We start from the raw sequence: 18,593 nt of genomic DNA, 5'->3' as shown, positions 1-18,593 counted from the left end.
AGAAAATAACGGGGGATTGTGTTTGTTTTCACCGAGTCACGTGATCTTCCGACGAATGATGCTGAGGGACACCGTTCTCAGCACTGCCAAGAGAGAGAGAGAGAGTTCTGGATACTGCGTTCTCGGTACTGGCACTGCCAAGGCGGAGACCGCTGACGTCATACTCTCTCCAGTAATATAAGCTCGATGGAGGCCATCTAATCTCGAAATTTCAGGCAACTCATGCGATGATGAAAAAAGAGAGAGAGAGTTTGCTATTTCTTAGCATAAAATTTTTTTATGAGACGAAAATTTTTATGTAAAAAAAATAATAATTTTTTTCCACAAAAAAATTCGGACAATACGGATGATGGAACAAATAAGTGAAAATACGGATTATGTGGTCTTCAGATAGGGTTACTAGATTCAAAACTGAAAAAAGAGGACGCCTGGTCCGGGTGCGAACCTTAGGCAGTGCCGGCTTTTAACGCATGCCCCCCCCCCCGGGCCTCAATAGAAGAGGTGCCTCAGAAAAACGAGACGTAGTTGAATTTTTCGAGAATTTTTCAGGTAGGGCCTCCAAAAAATCCCTTGGCTCGGGGGACCCATGATGCTCTCAAGATCATCCTGCCTGTCAGCCTCACCCTTGTGGGGGGTCATGGAATTCCAGTACTTGATTCCTTTACTTCTATTAATTTACATTAGTTAAACAAAAACAGCAATAAAAAATTCGAAAAATGATCAAAGTTATCGAATTGCAACGTATATTTGATAAAGAGCCTATTTAATTTGTGATTTTGGAATTGGTAGTTTTCAAACACTGCGTGATCTCAACTCGTGTCTAAACTTTTGCGGTGCACTGCGTATGGACTACGGAAAGACATTTATGAAGAGATGTCCGGTCGCATTGCTGTCTTCATGTTTTAAAACTAACTTCTTCCGACCACCTCTTCCCAATGATTTATAACAATAAATATGTAAATTAAGAGGCATTGCCTAGGCCCTCTTCAAGTTTGCCATGGGGCTATGATATAGTTGGGACGACAGTAGGGGCACACTTTTTTTGAATTAAATATACAAAAATTTGTTTGAGTTCTGTAGAATAGCCTCATTATCGTCAAGGGTTTTGCGAATTTGCCTTATAACTACCAAGAGTTCCATGACCTGGGGCCAACCAAAGATCTCACGCCTAGGGCCCTACTGCGGAATATGGGAACCATGTCCATGGGTCTCCATGCCGTGCCCGATTGAACTCATGGTTGGGAATTCACGAGTTTGGAGCCCTGTCAGAATATTGGAAGGCAAGAAAATACTTCAAACCCTGCAAGGGTAGGGCTGGCAGGGCTTTAGGACGGGACCTGGGACGAACCTCATTGGTTTTTTTTTTAATATAAATTCTCTATAAATATATACTGTAAATTCTAAAACTTAACTAAAACTTAAATAAATTTTTAAACATTACTATATAAATTCACTATAGACGCCCCACTAAAAATCAGTCTTCGGGAGAGCGAATAGCTTCAGGATGGAGGGGGGAATGATGACCACCGAGAGATGCTCGCAATTAAAGAGGAAAAATGTTCTCACATGAAATGTGCCCCTTTAATGTTTTTTCTCCAGATAGGGGCCCAAATAGCTTTTTATTTCACCTGCACAGACCTATTTCTTTGCTCACAGAATTTCGATATCTGTGTGGAATGGTGAAATAATATGCTGCCTTATACAATGATTCTTTTTTTCTGCACAGCAAAAGACCTCTGTATGCACGGAAGCCTTCTCAGACTCTAAATGTCCACATTTTGTAAACTTATTCACCATGAAGAAATGGCGCCTTTCTTCGTCACTGTTGTCCGTAACCAATACGCGGATAAAATAAATTTCATCAGCCAAAAATATGTCTTCTAGAAAATATTGAAAACAATTATGCAGTGCACTTTTATATTACATGTGAGAAAAACATTAATGAAGTAGATCCCCTTCCGCCACCTATCAAATAAAGCTGTTACAATTCTTCGATTGAAATTAGCAACCGGCCACGCTTCTGGTCACAAATGTATGTTACTTCTCTAGAAAATCGTTACAACGTATAAATATAAAGGTAGGGAAAAATACTACGTAGCATAACAACATGTAAGACCTGGATTACACTATAAAAGTTTTGTAAAAGTGCTTTTATAAAACTAAAAAAAAATACAACCACTGCCATAGCTGATCGGTTACGTTCGAGCATATGCAACCGATCAGCTTACTGTCAGCAATTTTCAAGTTTTATAAAAGAACTTTTATAAAATTTTTATAGAGTAATCCCAGCCTAAGCAACATAACGCGGAGAATCGCGATTTTAAAAACATGGAAATGAGGAAAGCGATTCTTGGATTTTCAATAAGTAAATTTTGCCTTTAGATTCATCTATATATATAAAATTGATTTTCTGTCTGTCTGTCTGTCTGCGTGTGTGTATGTTCTCTATACAAATCCAGAATTTTAGATCGATCGTCGCCAAATTTTGCATATATACCAAATGGGACCCGACTTGAACGATAGACTACTTTAAAATTTCGTCAGCCCAGGGCAAATGCCCCAAATGGGCGAAAAACTGCCGGGCAGCAATGGTTTTTGGGTCTCAACAATCACTTTCCGAACGTTTACTTTGGTTACCGTGGTTCCCTAGCAATGCGTTTAAGACGTGTATATGCCTTTACAACGGTTCGTCACTAATTTTCGTTTAATTCTGTTAGTATATGCATATGTATAATAGTTTATGCCTTTATAATGGTTTGCCACGTTTTCAATCCTGCCAGTAACGAGGGTTTTTCAATAGACGTCATAATCATCATGAGCATCGCTTTGATCAGGAAAAGGGTGATCCTCATAGAAATCAGTGTTAAAATTGCCGATTTTACTGTAGAAATGGGGAAATTTGATGGGGTTTTCCGCCCCCGTCAATAATTTTAAAAATTGTATTGAATTCTCGATTGTTTGAATGCTGAAGTTCGCTTAGAGATACGAAACCTAGAAAATTAAACGTAAAGTAATTATCCGGACCTACTTTTGAGTTGGATATTCCACAGATAACTTCTGAAGCGTGAAAATTAATGCTTCGTATTCTCTTTTAATATTCAACTGCATAAATTCATAGTTTAGGATGTTTTAAAATTAATTATGGGCCCATAAAGTACATCGAAGAAATTTCACAGCTTTAACTAAGCATTTTTGGAAGTTGAAACAGGCAGATGTGGATAATTTGAAGTTCAAGTGGGAGGGTGGAATCGAAATACTTAGTACGCGCGCGTCCTTAAAAAAGGGGGAAAAAAATATATATTCATTTCTACGTTTCCTTAAATCTAGATTTCTTTATTTCACGAATCGCGCAGGAAGTCGCCATATTGGTTAACTTAGACAAGGTTTGTAAGTTCTCCTCAAAGAAAGATATCATGTGATCCAAAAAGCCTCATTGAAGAAAACCCGGGCAGCGCCGGGTATTATAGCTAGTAATAAATATCAATTTATTAATTTTCATGTTTTCTTATAGGGCCGGTCCGCAAAAGCACGTTTTTGATACTTGATTGAATACGATTTTTCTCCAAATTATTTTGAGTAATTTTTATGCAGAATATAATTACGTTGTATGACATATATTGTTACTAATTAACTCAATTAGTTCTTTGAGGGGCAGAAATTTTTTCAAAACCCATAGGGGAAAAATGTAAACAGGTGCGCCCATTATATTGGTGACCATCCTCCCACTTCAAAGAAGAGTTATTAAATTGATTTGGTATACATGTATTTACTCTTACGAGGACGTTTTCATTCTGAAATTCATTTTTTCAATCATTCATTTTGGAAATTCTCTAGCGACATCTTAAATCATCAACGTCACACGCCCCCCCCCCCCAAGGAGAGTCGTGACCAACACTTTGGGAAACACTTTATTAAGTTAATAGAGGTGAAGAAAAAAAAACTCTTTTCAGATAGTTGTATCTTAAAGGCGGCAAAATATTATTCGCCTCAGGCGGCAGAATTTTTAGGACCGGCCCTGGGTAAAATGCTGGTCTACTACCGTGAAGGGGTAAAGGTTCGAACGTCAGTGGACTCGCTTGAGCGGCGTGGTGGCAAGATGCTCGTCTACCACAGTGAAGGTTGCTGCCACAGTCCCGGGTTTGAACCCGAGGGATGATATAGATAAGGTATTTTCCCTAATGAACTTGAGGCGACCACCAGTAGACAGCGCCTTGATTTCCAACTCATCTCATTAATGGCAGTAAATTGAAGTGAAGCGATATGACCAGAGTTGGTGTTTGGTGAAGTAGGTTCGGACGTCAGGTCTCAGGTTCGAACCGGGGGAAGAGTATAGAAAATAATGGTTTCTCTAACGAACTTGAGGGACGACCACCTATAGATAGCGCCTTCATTTCCAACCCAACTCGATAATGGCAGTAAATTGCGTATACTGATATGGCCGGACTTTGTGTGTGGTGAAGTAGCCATTCATGGCAGCTATTCGTTTGGTAAAGGACCCCTGTAGCTTTTCGGAGGGCTTTATGTCCTTAACTTTTTTAGGGCTCCATACTTGTAAACAGAACTCCAGAGTCGGGTGAACGTACACGCAGAAAGCATATAAAAACGTATGCGCATAACATTTGCGGTATGCCGTTTATAATGTGTATGAAATCCTATTGTACAGCACCACATGTAATGGTTCGAGTGCGTAGCCTTCCACATCTACATTTAGTCTGCTTGGTTCGAAGTCCATCTTGCTTTGTTACCATCACGTGTTTACCCTTTCCGGATGGTAAACACTATCTATCCACGCGACTGGTGTTTGGCACGTTTTCCATCCCAAATGATAGAACTCCTCTTGGAGTCCACTGATGAGTGAATCAATTCCTTGGGCATCTATTTGACCCGTGCTGCCCATCGGGTTGCCAAATGATCCGTGAGGGATAAAAAATTATTGCAGAAGAATTTGAAATATTTTGTCTGTGAAATTCAAACTGCAGATGTAATTGGATGGAATAATTTGCAGAAAAACAAACCCAGTAATTTTGGTGCATTGCATCTAGCTGAGAATACAACCAGAAAAACAATAAATATTTATCATTTTAATGAAGAAGTGGAGCCCAGGGTAAAATATTAACACATATTTCACTATATTACTTATGGTGGAGACGAATCTGCGAATTTTTGGGCCAATTTTACTGGTGTGTCTTATATACCGGAGTGTTTGTTGCCCCTGGTGCTGCTCGCGACTCTGCAGCTGACTGTAATGTTGCCACCCTTGCAATATGTAACAAGTCAAAAAGCAGTATGAGTTCGTAGTGGTTGTAATGTAAGCTAATGAGAAGTCAACTATCTCAAGAGTTCACGTCAATTTGTTTGGCCCGTCACGAGATTGCTCAAGAATAAGACAACTTGATAGCAGCATCAATTGGAAGCTACATCAAGAAAACATCAAGCTGTTCGGTCGAGCAGTTCTTATTATAGAGACTGTTATTTTTTCTCAGCATTACAACACATCAAAGAAATAGACTTCTCCGGATATTATTGTCGAGATGAACTTTCGAAAGGAAATCTTGACGGTCTCCACCAGGATCGAACCTAGGCCCCTCTTGCAATCCACTCAAGTGCACTAACCAATATACCAGAGAGGCACACACAGCTGTTTCTTTTCTTATCATAACACGCACAGTAACGTAACGAGTAGAAACGGAAGCCTTTCTGCTGCCGTCAAGATGCATAGGAAATTCCGTTTATCCTGTAATAACTCGCAAAAGAGAATAATTTGCAGAAGAAACTTTCATCTACAGCATAGTTTCCCAACCTTTTTTGTCCCATCACCCCCTTCTTCAGAAATTTTTTTGTCCCATCGCCCCCAACACAATCTAGCCCATAGGATCCTATGTTATACCCGTAGCTTCTACCGCCCTCTGGAATATTCAACGCCCACGTTAGGAATCACTGATCTAGAGGCTTACTTCCAGTAAGCAAAAGTATCCAACGAATCAGTGTAAGGCCGAGATTACACTATAAAAGTTTGATAAAAGTAATTTTATACTTTTATAAAACTTGAAAATCCAGCCAGTAAGCGTATCGATTGCATTCGAGCGAATGTAATCAATAGGCTTATAGGTTGCTTTTTCCAGTTTTGTGAGAGAGAGAGAGATTGGTTCTCTCTCCTGATTATATATATATACCCTCCATATACTTATATATATATATATATTTCAGAGTGAAAACGAAATTTTTCCCATGGGTACAAAAAGGAAAATTTCCGGAAACGTGTGTATGAAAAAGAGGACGAAAGGGGGATGTGGATTTATACCGAAACGTAGGAGGACGCTTGAAATGGCATCAAAAGGGAGAACATCTCGTAACTAAGCTGACCATATTTCTTCGAAATAAATACGGGAAATTAGGATTACAAATATGGGAAAATACGGAACATCGTCAATTAGGGACCCGTTCAAGTATTACGTCATCATCGATGGGGGGGGGGTGATTTGCTGACTTTTGATGACAAGGGAGAAGGGGGGTTTTGGATAATGCTTACGTCATCAACCACCCGTTATGAAAATATGAGTTAGGATTCAGAGGGGCAGAGCTGATGACGAAATTTTGCTGACTGGGGGGGGGGGGGGGGTCAGCCTTTTGCTGACAAGGTGGGGGGGGGGGTCAAAAATGGCTAAAAATTTGCTTACGTAATACTTGAACGACCCCCTTATCGCCAAAAATTTTGCTAAAAGTAAACAAAGTTGCTAAATATTTAAAAAATCACGGAAAAACCACAATGGCTGGAAATGAAGCATGTGTGGCGGAGTTTCGCCAACGCTTGACGTTAAAAGAGACTACGCAGATTACACGCACCAAGCGACCGGAAGAAAAAAATATAAAGTTGTTGCGTGTCAGTCTAAATAACATGTTGATGTTTTAATGAATAAATTAATGTGGTGATTGTTGACAAGTCTTATAATCAGATCAGAGTGGAGTCAGATATGCGTTATCAAATCAACACGTTCCTAACATCCTAAACATTACTGCAAATTGCACTCGATTAAAATGAATTCCATGAAATAAAACGTTCACAGAGACAAATACGTGGAATTTATAGTTGTAATTATCATAGTTATATTATGAGTATAAATAAATTATGAGTTGAAAGGTAATTTTCAGTCATTGACTTCAATAAAGAATAAAAATTCAAATAGGATACGTACAAAAAACGGAAAAATCCAGAATATTTTTGCAAAAAATAGTCGGGACGGCCAGAAAAACTGGGACTATCCCGGGAAATGCGGGATGCATGGTCACCTTACTCGTAACCCTAATTAACTTGTTAGACCAGGGTTTTCCAACTGATGTTCCGCGAAACCCTACGGTTCCGTGAGAGCTGTTTTAGGGTTCCGCGGAATCAAAAGTGACGGAACCCTGATTTTTTTCTGAAATTTTTCATGTTACTGTATCACCTGAAGCAATTTTTATAACAAGACTTCCTCGGAATTAGTATTCCCGAAACTCAAGACCTACATGCGGATTTCATGAGTGTCTTCCTGAAAAAGATGCGGAACTTTTAAATTGTTTCTTTGCATTCTGCGCGCGCCTCGTGAAACTCAATTGGACATCCGAAAGAAGAGAGGCGGAGGGGGGGGGGGGGGCTCCGGATGTCCAATTGAGTTTCATGATGTCGGATTCCTATCGCTATCTGAATAGCAAATCCTGAATAGCAATCGTGAAATAGAGGAAAGAAAAAGCTTCACTTCCTAACTTGTCCAAAGTCATTTTTCTCCCACTATACAGATACTTTACCATATATGGCACCCCGTTTATACGACGTTCAAGGGGCCACTTCAAAACGTTGTGTATGGGTGAAAATTGTATAACACTTGAACTTCGCTGAAAATAATCTCCCGCCCCCACCTCATAGTCCTCAAAGAAAATATCACACAAATTCATTGATTTCAATTGCATTTTGTTTGTTATGTAATAATCATTCTTTAGAATAATTACCCCAACATTAAATTTTTCACAAAAAATCATGTTATAAATTACTTAAATAACTGTAATTCGCATTATACACCACCGTTGCTTAAATCTTGAGTATTCTTACATTGATCTTCTGAATATTTGAAAGAAAAAAAAACGTAACTTTTTCAAGAAAGATGGTTTTTTTGTGTTTTGTTTATCTCTAAAAGCAAAGCAGATAATGAATCGAATCTAGCTCTTCAAAAGTTGCCTAAAAGAAAAAAAAAACGAAATACTGGACATTAGTGCTTCTCAAACCATGCATCGCGGCTCGCAGGGGCATTGCCAACCGTTGTCGAGAGCTGTCGACATTGCTGAGATTGCCTGTTTAAAAAATACCCCCTTGAAAGCACTAGAGACTGGACTATTCTGGGCAGGGATGCAACTGGGGGAGGACTTGAGGGTTCTAACTAGCGGGATCTGGTGTCCCGGGTGTTGGATCAGAGCATAGACTTAAGATATAAATAGACCGCGCACGCTATTCATAAAACTTGTCGAACGTGAAGAAAAGATGAGCAGTATTGTCGGGGAAAGAACAGGTTCTGCGCTATTACATTTGGCGCGTTTTCGCAGAAGCTAGGATGTTGCTGTAACGAAATTTGACTCAATTCGATCAAGTTGATGAAAACTTTCCTTCATTTTTTCAATGAATTTCACTCATTTTTATGTGAAATATTTAGGGAGTATCAGATTTGAAAAAATAAATTCCATAAAATAAACAAATATTGGAAAACGGAACAACGTATATGTTGTAAAGCCTAATTCATTTATATTTTTAAATATTCTCTTCATTCACTTTGTCGCTTTTAATTTCGAAAATTTATTTATACGAGGGGTTATTAAAACAAAAATATATCTTTCCAGAACATTACAATTACTCTATATACTCATAATTAATGTATAATTAATTATAATGCATCATATTATGTTATGTAATGTAACACATTCACACTCATACCATATTCAGTCATGAAATAATATTCAAACAATAAGAAAAAGTTTCATTTCTAACATTCCTGAAAAACCTTTTATAACCTCATCACACAAAACTGTAAACACTTTCATAATATTTCAGGATTAAAATAGATTTTACTCAAGAAAATCACAGAATCTCATCATCAATTTCTCTAAATTATAAGAATTAAAATTCCATGTAGAGTATATATGTAATAATTTAAAGTGTGTATATATATATATATATATATATATATATATATATATATATATATATATATATATATATATATATATATATATATATATATATATATATATAATATTTTAAGATATAATATTTCATATAATATAATATTTACACATGTCACATATATATATATATATGTGACATATGTAATCTCTTCGCTCCAAAAGTATGCATATGTTAATCTTAATTTAAGGTATTAAATCGTTTTTAGAATGATTCTTTTTCAAGATAACATCTGAGGTACACAATATATGACTTCAGGTCTTAGTACAGATATTGACTCAAAAAATCATTTGAATAATTAATTTTCCTGTTTGAAGCGGCAATTTCACATACAACAAACATAAATTAATGAATAAAAAAATTTCTTTTCTGTAATAGTTTTATCTCAGGTGTGAAGAGGGGTAAAAATACTATTATTTTTAGAGGTTGTTATGCATTTTTATGCCAAACTGCAATTGTCTAGAGGGGGGGGGGGAAGTTTTCCTCACATTCTATTTAAATAGAATATTTTTCATAAATTTCTCCTTCTGAAAAGCATATTTTCTTCCAAGTTGAGCAAAACTCGAATGAACTCACTAGCTCGCCAAATCTCGCCAAATCTTGCGGAGACGTATATTTCAGTTAAAACTTCATAAAACTCACAATTTCAATCATTTATTGCCAAAAATTCCATTAAAACATTTAATAATGATTCATGACATTTGAATTTTACCAAAACTTGGAACTTTAATTGAATTAAATCCAAAATGGAGTCGTTAAAAACTGAGATTACGTCAGAAATCCATTGCATCGTCAATTTAATATTCCAATTTTTAATTTATAAGAAGGGGAATAAGCAAAAAAGTATTCCCTTGTGAAAGGATACTGGTCCCCCTTTCCTAAACCGTTCAGAACGTCCGAAAGCTGCGCAAGTGTTGGCCATTCTAATCAAAAATAAGACAGCGCGTGTAGATCGTCATACGAGTAGCCATAAGGAAAGCATTGCCAGCGAGATTCCCTGACCAGCCTTTCGACTGGAGTCACGTGACTCCGGATCTTTGCTTCACATTGTAACCCCTCGCGCGCACTCTATAGTATTATTACTCTGTGGATCAGAGGGTGTGCAAATTTCACCCTTTAGCTTCTCTTTCAACATCAAAAGGGGTGACAAAATGCGTGCTTGCCCCGGCTGACTAATTATCGAGTAGCGGCGTTGATACTGTTTCCTCTGTCAACAATCAGTCAATTAGTCAATCATCAAAGTTTAAGGCTTTTGAGTTGACGATATGAAATGAAAAACTATTATCGCGACGCATTTTTGTAATTCATAATAATTACATAGAAATTATAATTTTCCGAGCATTTTGAGCTCGAGCTGAAATGAAAACATCGAGTACTTCAAGTTTCTTCCGCTCATAAATGTCCTGTTGTCTCCTTTTTTTGCTCCCGTCCTTGTCTGTGAGGGACTCGGGTCATTTGAACCACATGAGAAGAGCTCAAGAAAAAGGCATTGACATTTAACTGCATTTTTTCTTCTTCATGTAATTCTTTTGTTTAATGTTGAATGAAAAGCGGAAAATTTCTCCCACGAGTGACATCATTGTATGTGGGTGAGTTCACCGAAAATTTCAAGATTCTGCATCACAGTAACACATAATGGCTCGCAATGTCCAATCAGTGCTACGTGACAAGTAAACATTTAGCATTGTTCCAGAAAAAAAACAGCAACATGGGGTCAATTACTAAAAACATACCGTTCTTCCACTTCGTGTTTTATGTTTTTTTGCTTAAGTTGAATCTTTTTTCACTCGTCTGAGACCATGATTTCAGTTTGTGTGCTGAAAAATCTGAATAATTTGATCTTCATATTGTTACGAACTATAGACGATAGATGGCGCAAGTCTTTATCGCAATCTTCTGTTGGCAACGAGAGTTGATACCGGTTTCGGTTTATCGGACAAAGCTGCGATTGGCGGAGAACTGGTGGAAACATTCTAGAAGGTCCCGCCTCTCCAGACAGTGGTTACGGTGGTAACCCCTCCGTACGGTGGCGCTGCCAACTTGGAAACTAAAGTAGAATTTTGTAGAATGTTCCTTTTCTCTCTCCCGAAGTTTCGGCAGACCTATAAATATAGGGAGAATGAGAATAAGGGAAGGAGATTCCAGGCTGGAATATAGAGAGATTGGATGAAAAGTTAATTGTGGTTGAACTTTGCGAGAAAGTTATTAGCTCTCAGATTAGCTTGTAAATACGTGTAAATTGCTGTTCTGTAAATAAATCTGGGGGTGTACCACCTTCTGATTCTTAATAACCAATCATCCATACGTAAGAATCGGTTCGTAAGAATCACGTTAAGAATCGAGCTCCGAATGCAACCACGATGTGATTGTTAAAAGTTATTCTTAAGGTCACGTGACGATGGACAGGCCGATAAATTTCCCTTTTGGGGAATTTCGCCATTGGCCATTCAGCGCCCAGCTAAAAATTAACAACAGCTTGTTGTTGACAAGATAAGGAGGAAAAGAAATTTTAGAGCGACGCTAGCCTGAAAAAATGGCGGAGATTATTTCAGCAAATGTGAATACGGTTTTGAAGAAATGATAAATACATAATATTTTTTTAACATGTTGCAGTAAAAAACAAACATATCCATACTTAATCATCCGATATGATTCGAATCAAAGATTCATCCCACGTTCACTGGGATGGATCGGCCCTGGATGGATCCCTGCCACCCTCCATGAAGAGGGGCTATGCTATACATGTTATGGTGAAAGTGATAAAGAGCTGCGGTTATTATATAAATAATCACCGGCCATTTCGGTAAGTTTGATAAATTTTGCTCATATACCGTGAATCTATCACATTTGTAGGTCATTATGCATAATTGCCAAACTATGGGTAATGCGATAAATGAATCATCGTTGTGTTTACATTATGTATGTAAGTGAAGCTAACATTACAAGACTAATAATAATTTTTATAATATGCTTCATGTTTCTTTAAATTAATTGTCATGGCGAAATGAACGTGGTACTGTACATGTATTGCATAGCTGCTTCGTGGCCAAATAAAAATAATATATAGTGATCAGATAATACACCAATATTAAAAATGGTCATCGCTTCTGTAATGTTGGCTTTTTCACGTACACCGAAGTATGTGAAAAAAACAAACGCAGCAGCAGGTTAATAATGATTTTTAATTTATGTACAATTATATATTTCGGCCGATTAAAGCTTTATCTCACATATTTTGTGGACGAAATTCAATTTTCTCTCAAGTTTTAAACTAATAAAAAATTTCAAATCATATATGATTTGAATTTAATAATTCCATAATATGAGTTATATTAAGTTCCCATAATATGAAAAAAATTGTGATTACGACTCATCGATCATGATATTTATGGATTGAAAATTTGAGATTTATGCATAATCACTGGTAAATGTGATAAATGTAGCAAAATTTATCAAACTTTATTGAAATAATCCGATATTTTATCACTATTATCAACATATATGTGCTGCATATAGACTCTAACACTGTTTTCAACTCTCCCACACAACCTTCAGATAACTTTTCGATAACTTGTCTGACGAATTCCTTATTTTGAAATAAAAATGCATTATTAATTTTTTTTTCCATTTTTTTAAAATATGAATATCATAGAAAACTTCTATTAAAGAAAGAATTATCTCGCATAGAAGAAAAAAAAATGTTTACTAAGAATCAAGCTAAGAAGTGGGTAGCCTTGGTTCTTATCTCGATTCTTAACTATGGAACAAAAACGATTCTTAGTTAAGAATGTGGTAGCAACGTTCTCTCTCGATTCTTAACTAAAGATCAAATCCATAGTTACGAAGCGGATTCTTATTAAGAATCAGAAGGTGGTACATCCCCTGTTTGTCCGTCGAACCGCTTCTTGTTTTGCAATCTCGAAGTCTTGTGAAAAATTATCCGGAACAGTATTTACTACAGCTGGTGTTTTTTTGGCGCACTGAACCGGGGGGGGGGGGATTCCCTCTTTCTCTTCCTTTGATCTCTTGTTCTATATTTCGGGGATAAGAACGTTGTATTCCAAAATTCACACTCTACTGGGTGACCAAGCATAGCGCGTAGTAATTTTTTTTCCTTTGTTCTGTATTTTGTTATTGATTTTATTTATTTATCATTAAAGACTATTTCATGACAAAATTAACACTTTTACTAAAACGATGAAATAGCCAAATATTATTATGAAAAATAATTCTGTCCCTTAAAATACGGGTCATATGGTCATACTATGTTTAACACAAATATATATATTTAGACACTCTTTATCTACTACAAGTTTCGATTCTTATTCCGCAGAGCGAATGAGGACTTTTGGGACACCCTATATATATTGAAGAAATATTCTGATTCTGGAAAATATGTTAAGGGTTCCGCGGGATAGCTTCGTAATCATCAAACGTTCCGCGCGAGCTTTTTCACGTTGGAAAACCCTGTGTTACACCGTATCGAATTTCATAAGTTAGTTATTTGCTTCCTAGATGGCAGCAGACTCTCCAACCAGAATTCGGTTAGGATTCTGAGAAAACAACTATATATGTGGGGGGCGTATGCATGGTGCCCCCCTACGAAGCACCCAGAGTGCTCAACGCTCGTGTCCGATTTGGTGCTCGCGAGCGCTTAATCAACGTTCCAATGAAACACCTTTCACAAACTGCATCAAAGGACTGAAGTCACCCTGATTCTATGCGTTCCTATCGTCAAACTTGCCACAAGGGGTGCTCTTCTTTTTGGTGACGTGTAAAGGCAGTGCTCCCTGCTAGAAAAAGGGTAAAGAGACCGCTACATTGGGGGAGGGAACACGTTCTCATTTTTGGTGTCATTTCAAGCTACTAAATCAGACATGCACCTAGTCCATATTCCTCTGCGGAACTTCTAACGAATTGGTACATGTTGGAATGCATGTGTATGTATAGTGAAGTGAACCTTCCTTGAAGTTTGTTTCTGTGTGATGCTTGTTATGTGTGGTGCTGCCATCGGCAATCAATTTTTTTAAACTATGACATTTTTCCTAAATTCATAGTGCTGGAGTATAATGAATGAATAATTATACCGTTGTAGGCCTGTTGCTCTCTGCGGCGAGACTTTTTAATGGGGAGATCGACTCGCATTCGCGCCTGGAAGTTGGGAACCGCAGAAAAGGTCATTTCAAGCTAGGGTTACCAGATTCGAATACTTCATTTCATCACCAAACATACTGCCGCTTTTAGCCGGGCGAAAAATAATGGGGGGGGGGGGCGCCGAAACGAGGTAGAAAAATTAGATTCACATAAATGGAAAATAATCTTTAAGGTATTTAAAGAAAAATTATTGCACAAAATATACATGGAAACCAACAGCGAGGGAAAAAGTACAAGGTTTTGAGTATATGCTGTATAAAGACGATTTTTTTAAAAGAAAGAAGAATCTGAGCAGTGCGCATGGGGGGGGGGCCGAGTTCAACTATTCCACCGTCTACTGTATACCAATTTCGAACAAATGTCTCGTTAGGAAATCATGCATTTTTGCGTCGCAAATTACTTAGGACTCCTGGTATGTCTCCACCAGACTTTCTTAGTGGATCAGGACACGTACGTGGACAGAAAAATTATAACATACCACACATTCTGAACTGAACACCCTTTGGAGTTTCATAGATCGAAGTTCCAGGTACCTAGTCCCAGAATTAATCTGATGCGTAAGCAGGGCCGCAACTAGGAAGGAAAGTTAACTCTGTCGCCCGGGGACAGGTATCTTTTTAGCGCCCCACTCAATATAATTTTTAACAGAAGAAAGTGTGACTCAGGGCCCTTAGTTGTCCATCGCCCAGGGTGCCAAACGCCCCTGCTCTCACTTGATTGCGGCCCTGTGCGTAAGTTGTGGTCAAAAATTAAATTCCTCTCTTTTCTTTCAAGAAACTGATGAGGTATTTTTGTTAAAAATCCAATTTGATTTTTTTAATAGCTGTGTTTGGAAACCAGATTCCAAATTAATAACCCCTTCCCCATTCCGTTTATAAACAAAGAAAGAAGTTTGAAGTGAAGAATAGCGCTTTATAGGATATTTGTTCCACAACTATGCTCCGCGGCATTATTCTGCGCTTAAGTAAGCTGGGAGGGGTGTATACGATACGTCTCACCAAATAGATTTACTAATTTAATTGTGTGACGCTTTATAAAAACGTGTATTTTCCCCCCCATGTAATTCATATTGCCTTGAAATTAATCAAGCTGCACTGTAGTTGTTTGGTAGGCTTATGTTGCGAATTGAGGCACCATGGTAAACTTTTTCATACTTTTCACAAAGGGCACCGCGGACCAAAAAAAAAAATTGGGAACTGGGACTATTTTTATGGCAGTGTTTTAGGAAAAGGAAACACGTAATAGATAAACCATAAAGATAATATCTGTAAGAAATGCAGGATTTTCAGGAGAAGATTGGGTGGTCTTTTATTGCCATTAGAAGGAGATGTAAAACAGTTGAAAGTTATACGTATCCCATCGTAAGAGACTAATTTCTCTACTATAGGCACTTTAAATTCGTAAAAGGGGGGGAATACACTTTCGAGGGGATGTTTTGCGATAGCCCTGCTGGAGTGGTCAGCCAATGATTTTTTAAGCGTCGTGGTAAACACAAATCACGCAGTTCAAATTCTTGACCAAGACTTGGGATTGATTGAAAAAGAATACGCCAATCGCCTTTTTTTCAGGAGGGGCCTAATTGTTCAACATGAATTCGATGGATTTGAAAATCTGGCGCTCAATGATCGTAGTGAAATTTTCAATTTTATCGTTGTTATATCAGTTTTCTATGAGTTATAAGCTTTTTTTAGCATCTTTTGAAAAAAAAAAATGATTGGGCCTTTACAATTAGACCGGAGACAATGGTCCAATGCAATTGACCAGACCAGAGAGTTCCACGGTTAAGTTAACGCGGAACCTTTGATGTCTACAAGACTTTTCTTCGGAAACCAAAAATCGCCTGATATCACTCTAATATACAGATGGTAGACATAAGGTAGATGGTTTTTGTATCAACATCAATGAAAACTTTTACAGCTTATGACATTCTGGAACTCTAGAGAAGCTCTCACGGAGACCTTATTGGAAACTAACAGACGTTTGAAAAAAGGTAAGTCCATTTTTTTATCTTTTTTATCTTCCCTTGATGTGAGTCTTGAATAAAAATTAAACTAAACTACCTTATTTTCTTGCATATAATCCGCAGGTGCGAATTTCGCTAGTTTGAGGATGGAAAAAGTACCGTGAAGTTCGTAGCAGGGCGTATATCCCCCAGGGAAAAAAATTCCATTCACCAATTTAATCTTGAGGTATAGAAGGGGTTGTTTGTATCGTTTTTGCAAAAAACAAAAATGTCGATTTTTCTATTTATACGCCATAGATAAATCTTTAAATTAATTTAAAAAATATTTACTTCAATTCAAACTTCTAAGAAAAATATTCGGCAGATACAAACGTAGCGGCATATAGTGTCCTCAATAAGAAATGAATTTTTAAACGTATATAAAAAATAAATCCGTATATATATATACGCAGAAAAATACGGTAAGTTTATATTGAGATTTCCATGTAAAACAGAAAATAAAGTAGTACCTCACATATTTGAAACAAAAGAATGAGAGTGGCAAATCCGTTTCGAACAAGATAAATTTCAGATAAAAGCATCTTCGTAGAGGTGAAATGAGGTATTTTAAAGCTGATAAAATTCATGATAAAATAGTGCGGTAAAATAACTTTATTTGGAGTCCTCCAGAGAGTATATACAGTTTTTTCAGCTTCTGTGCACCGGTGGAGTGTTCTTCAGAAACATGTAAAAACACTCACTGTAAAACCTCTGAGTGAAACACGATGGGAGAGTCGCATTGACAGCGTCAAAGCTGTCAGATTTCAGACGAAAGAGGTATATCAGGTGCTGATGGAGATATCGGAAATATCTGATCCAGGTATGTATGCGGCACGAAACCTGCTGTCTAGCCGAACAACTTTCAGATTTCCAATTTTTAGTTTCGCTTTGCGTATGGTATGATATACTGTTTAAAGCACACGGCATAAGCAAAACTTTGCAATCAAAAAACATCAACTTAGCTGTAGTCAACACCTTGATTGAAGGAGCATTAACTAGCATTTCGTCTTACAGAAAAGACGGATATGCTGAAGCAAGAAAAAAGGCTGACGAGATAGCAGAATCTTTAGAAATAGAAGCAAAATTCTTTGAAGACGTACGAGTTAGGAAGAAAAAGTTGTTCGATTATGAATCACCAGACCAGGGAGCGGTGAAAACTCCAGAAGATAAATTTAAGCATGAATTCTTTTACCCCACATTAGATAAAACTTTTGTATCCTTACAAGAGCGCTTCATGCTATTGAAAGAACATTATGCCTTGTGGGGATTCCTTTATGACATAGAGTCTCTGACAAATGAAAATTTAACTTCCCGCTGTAGAGCCCTTCATTTAGCTTTGCAAGGGGACAATGATGACATTAGTGGAACAGAGTTGGAGCACGAACTCAAAGAATTGAAACATTTTATTCGTCCGGGTTCGCCTATCCAAGTTCTCCACTTCATCAAGGAATCCAATCTTCGGGATTGCTTTCCCAATGTGTGGGTGGCATTGCGGATTTTATTGACCGTTCCGGTGACCGTGGCAAGTGCCGAAAGGAAATTTTATAAACTGAAACTCATAAAGACCTATCTGCGTTCGACGATGACAGATGATAGGCTGTCTTCTTTAGCAATTCTGTCTACTGAGAATTCTATTGCACGTAGCTTGGACTTTTCAGTGTTGCTAAAAAAATTCGCCGAAGCAAAAGCTCGTAAAGTAGCTTTTCTTTGAGTTCGTATTATATAATTATTTTTTTACTTTGTATTATATATTTTTTACAATAATTTAATTGCATATTTCATTATGTATTTTAGTTGTTTATTTCATTAAGTACCTTAATTTTATATTTATTTATGCAGTTATATTTTTGTATTCCATTTATGTAGTTGTTTAGTAGGTTTATCGAGTTTTAACTTTTCCTAAACTATGCACAATCTATTTTCGGGAATCAGAATTAAAAAAAGTAATTACAGCCTTTGTGATTGTGTATATTTTGCGTAAATGCGTCATTTTTTAAAATATTTATATATATTTGTTAATACTAGATTAGTACATTTTCAATGTTACTAAATCTCCTAATTAATTAAGTATCACTTAGTTTTGATGGTTGCTAAAAAGTTAATTACAGAAATCCTTGTATAAGAAGAGGACTTGACCAACTTCGTCCCTGTAACTGGAGGGGGGGGGGCGCCGACAGTAGGTTTTGCACCGGGCGCCACTTGGTCTAAGACCGGCCCTGGTATCACTACAGA

General features: G+C 37.3%; 1 protein-coding gene across 1 annotated transcript; it reads left to right on the top strand.

Annotated features, from left to right (window-relative positions):
- The first annotated feature begins 16,279 nt into the window (after positions 1-16,279).
- Positions 16,280-18,072, top strand: LOC149080735 (52 kDa repressor of the inhibitor of the protein kinase-like). Its single transcript, XM_089237362.1, has 2 exons — positions 16,280-16,349; positions 17,279-18,072. The coding sequence occupies exons 1-2, from the start codon at positions 16,280-16,282 to the stop codon at positions 18,070-18,072; spliced, it is 864 nt and encodes a 287-aa protein (XP_089093488.1).
- Positions 18,073-18,593: the final 521 nt, after the last annotated feature.

The sequence above is a fragment of the Pholcus phalangioides genome, unplaced genomic scaffold (assembly GCF_987345545.1).
Source record: "Pholcus phalangioides strain wild (caught in Gottingen) unplaced genomic scaffold, Ppha-v1.0 ptg000010l_1, whole genome shotgun sequence".
Lineage (NCBI taxonomy): Eukaryota > Metazoa > Arthropoda > Arachnida > Araneae > Pholcidae > Pholcus > Pholcus phalangioides.
The sequence above is the reverse complement of the archived record's forward strand: the minus strand, read 5'-3'. Positions and strand labels throughout refer to the sequence as shown.

What these genes read in the sequence shown, in the direction of transcription:
- LOC149080735 (XM_089237362.1), top strand. Translation starts at nt 16,280, where the DNA reads ATGACATTCTGGAACTCTAGAGAAGCTCTCACGGAGACCTTATTGGAA. An exon ending in TAACAGACGTTTGAAAAAAG is followed by an intron (nt 16,350 to 17,278) that starts GTAAGTCCATTT and finishes TACTGTTTAAAG; the next exon opens with CACACGGCATAAGCAAAACT.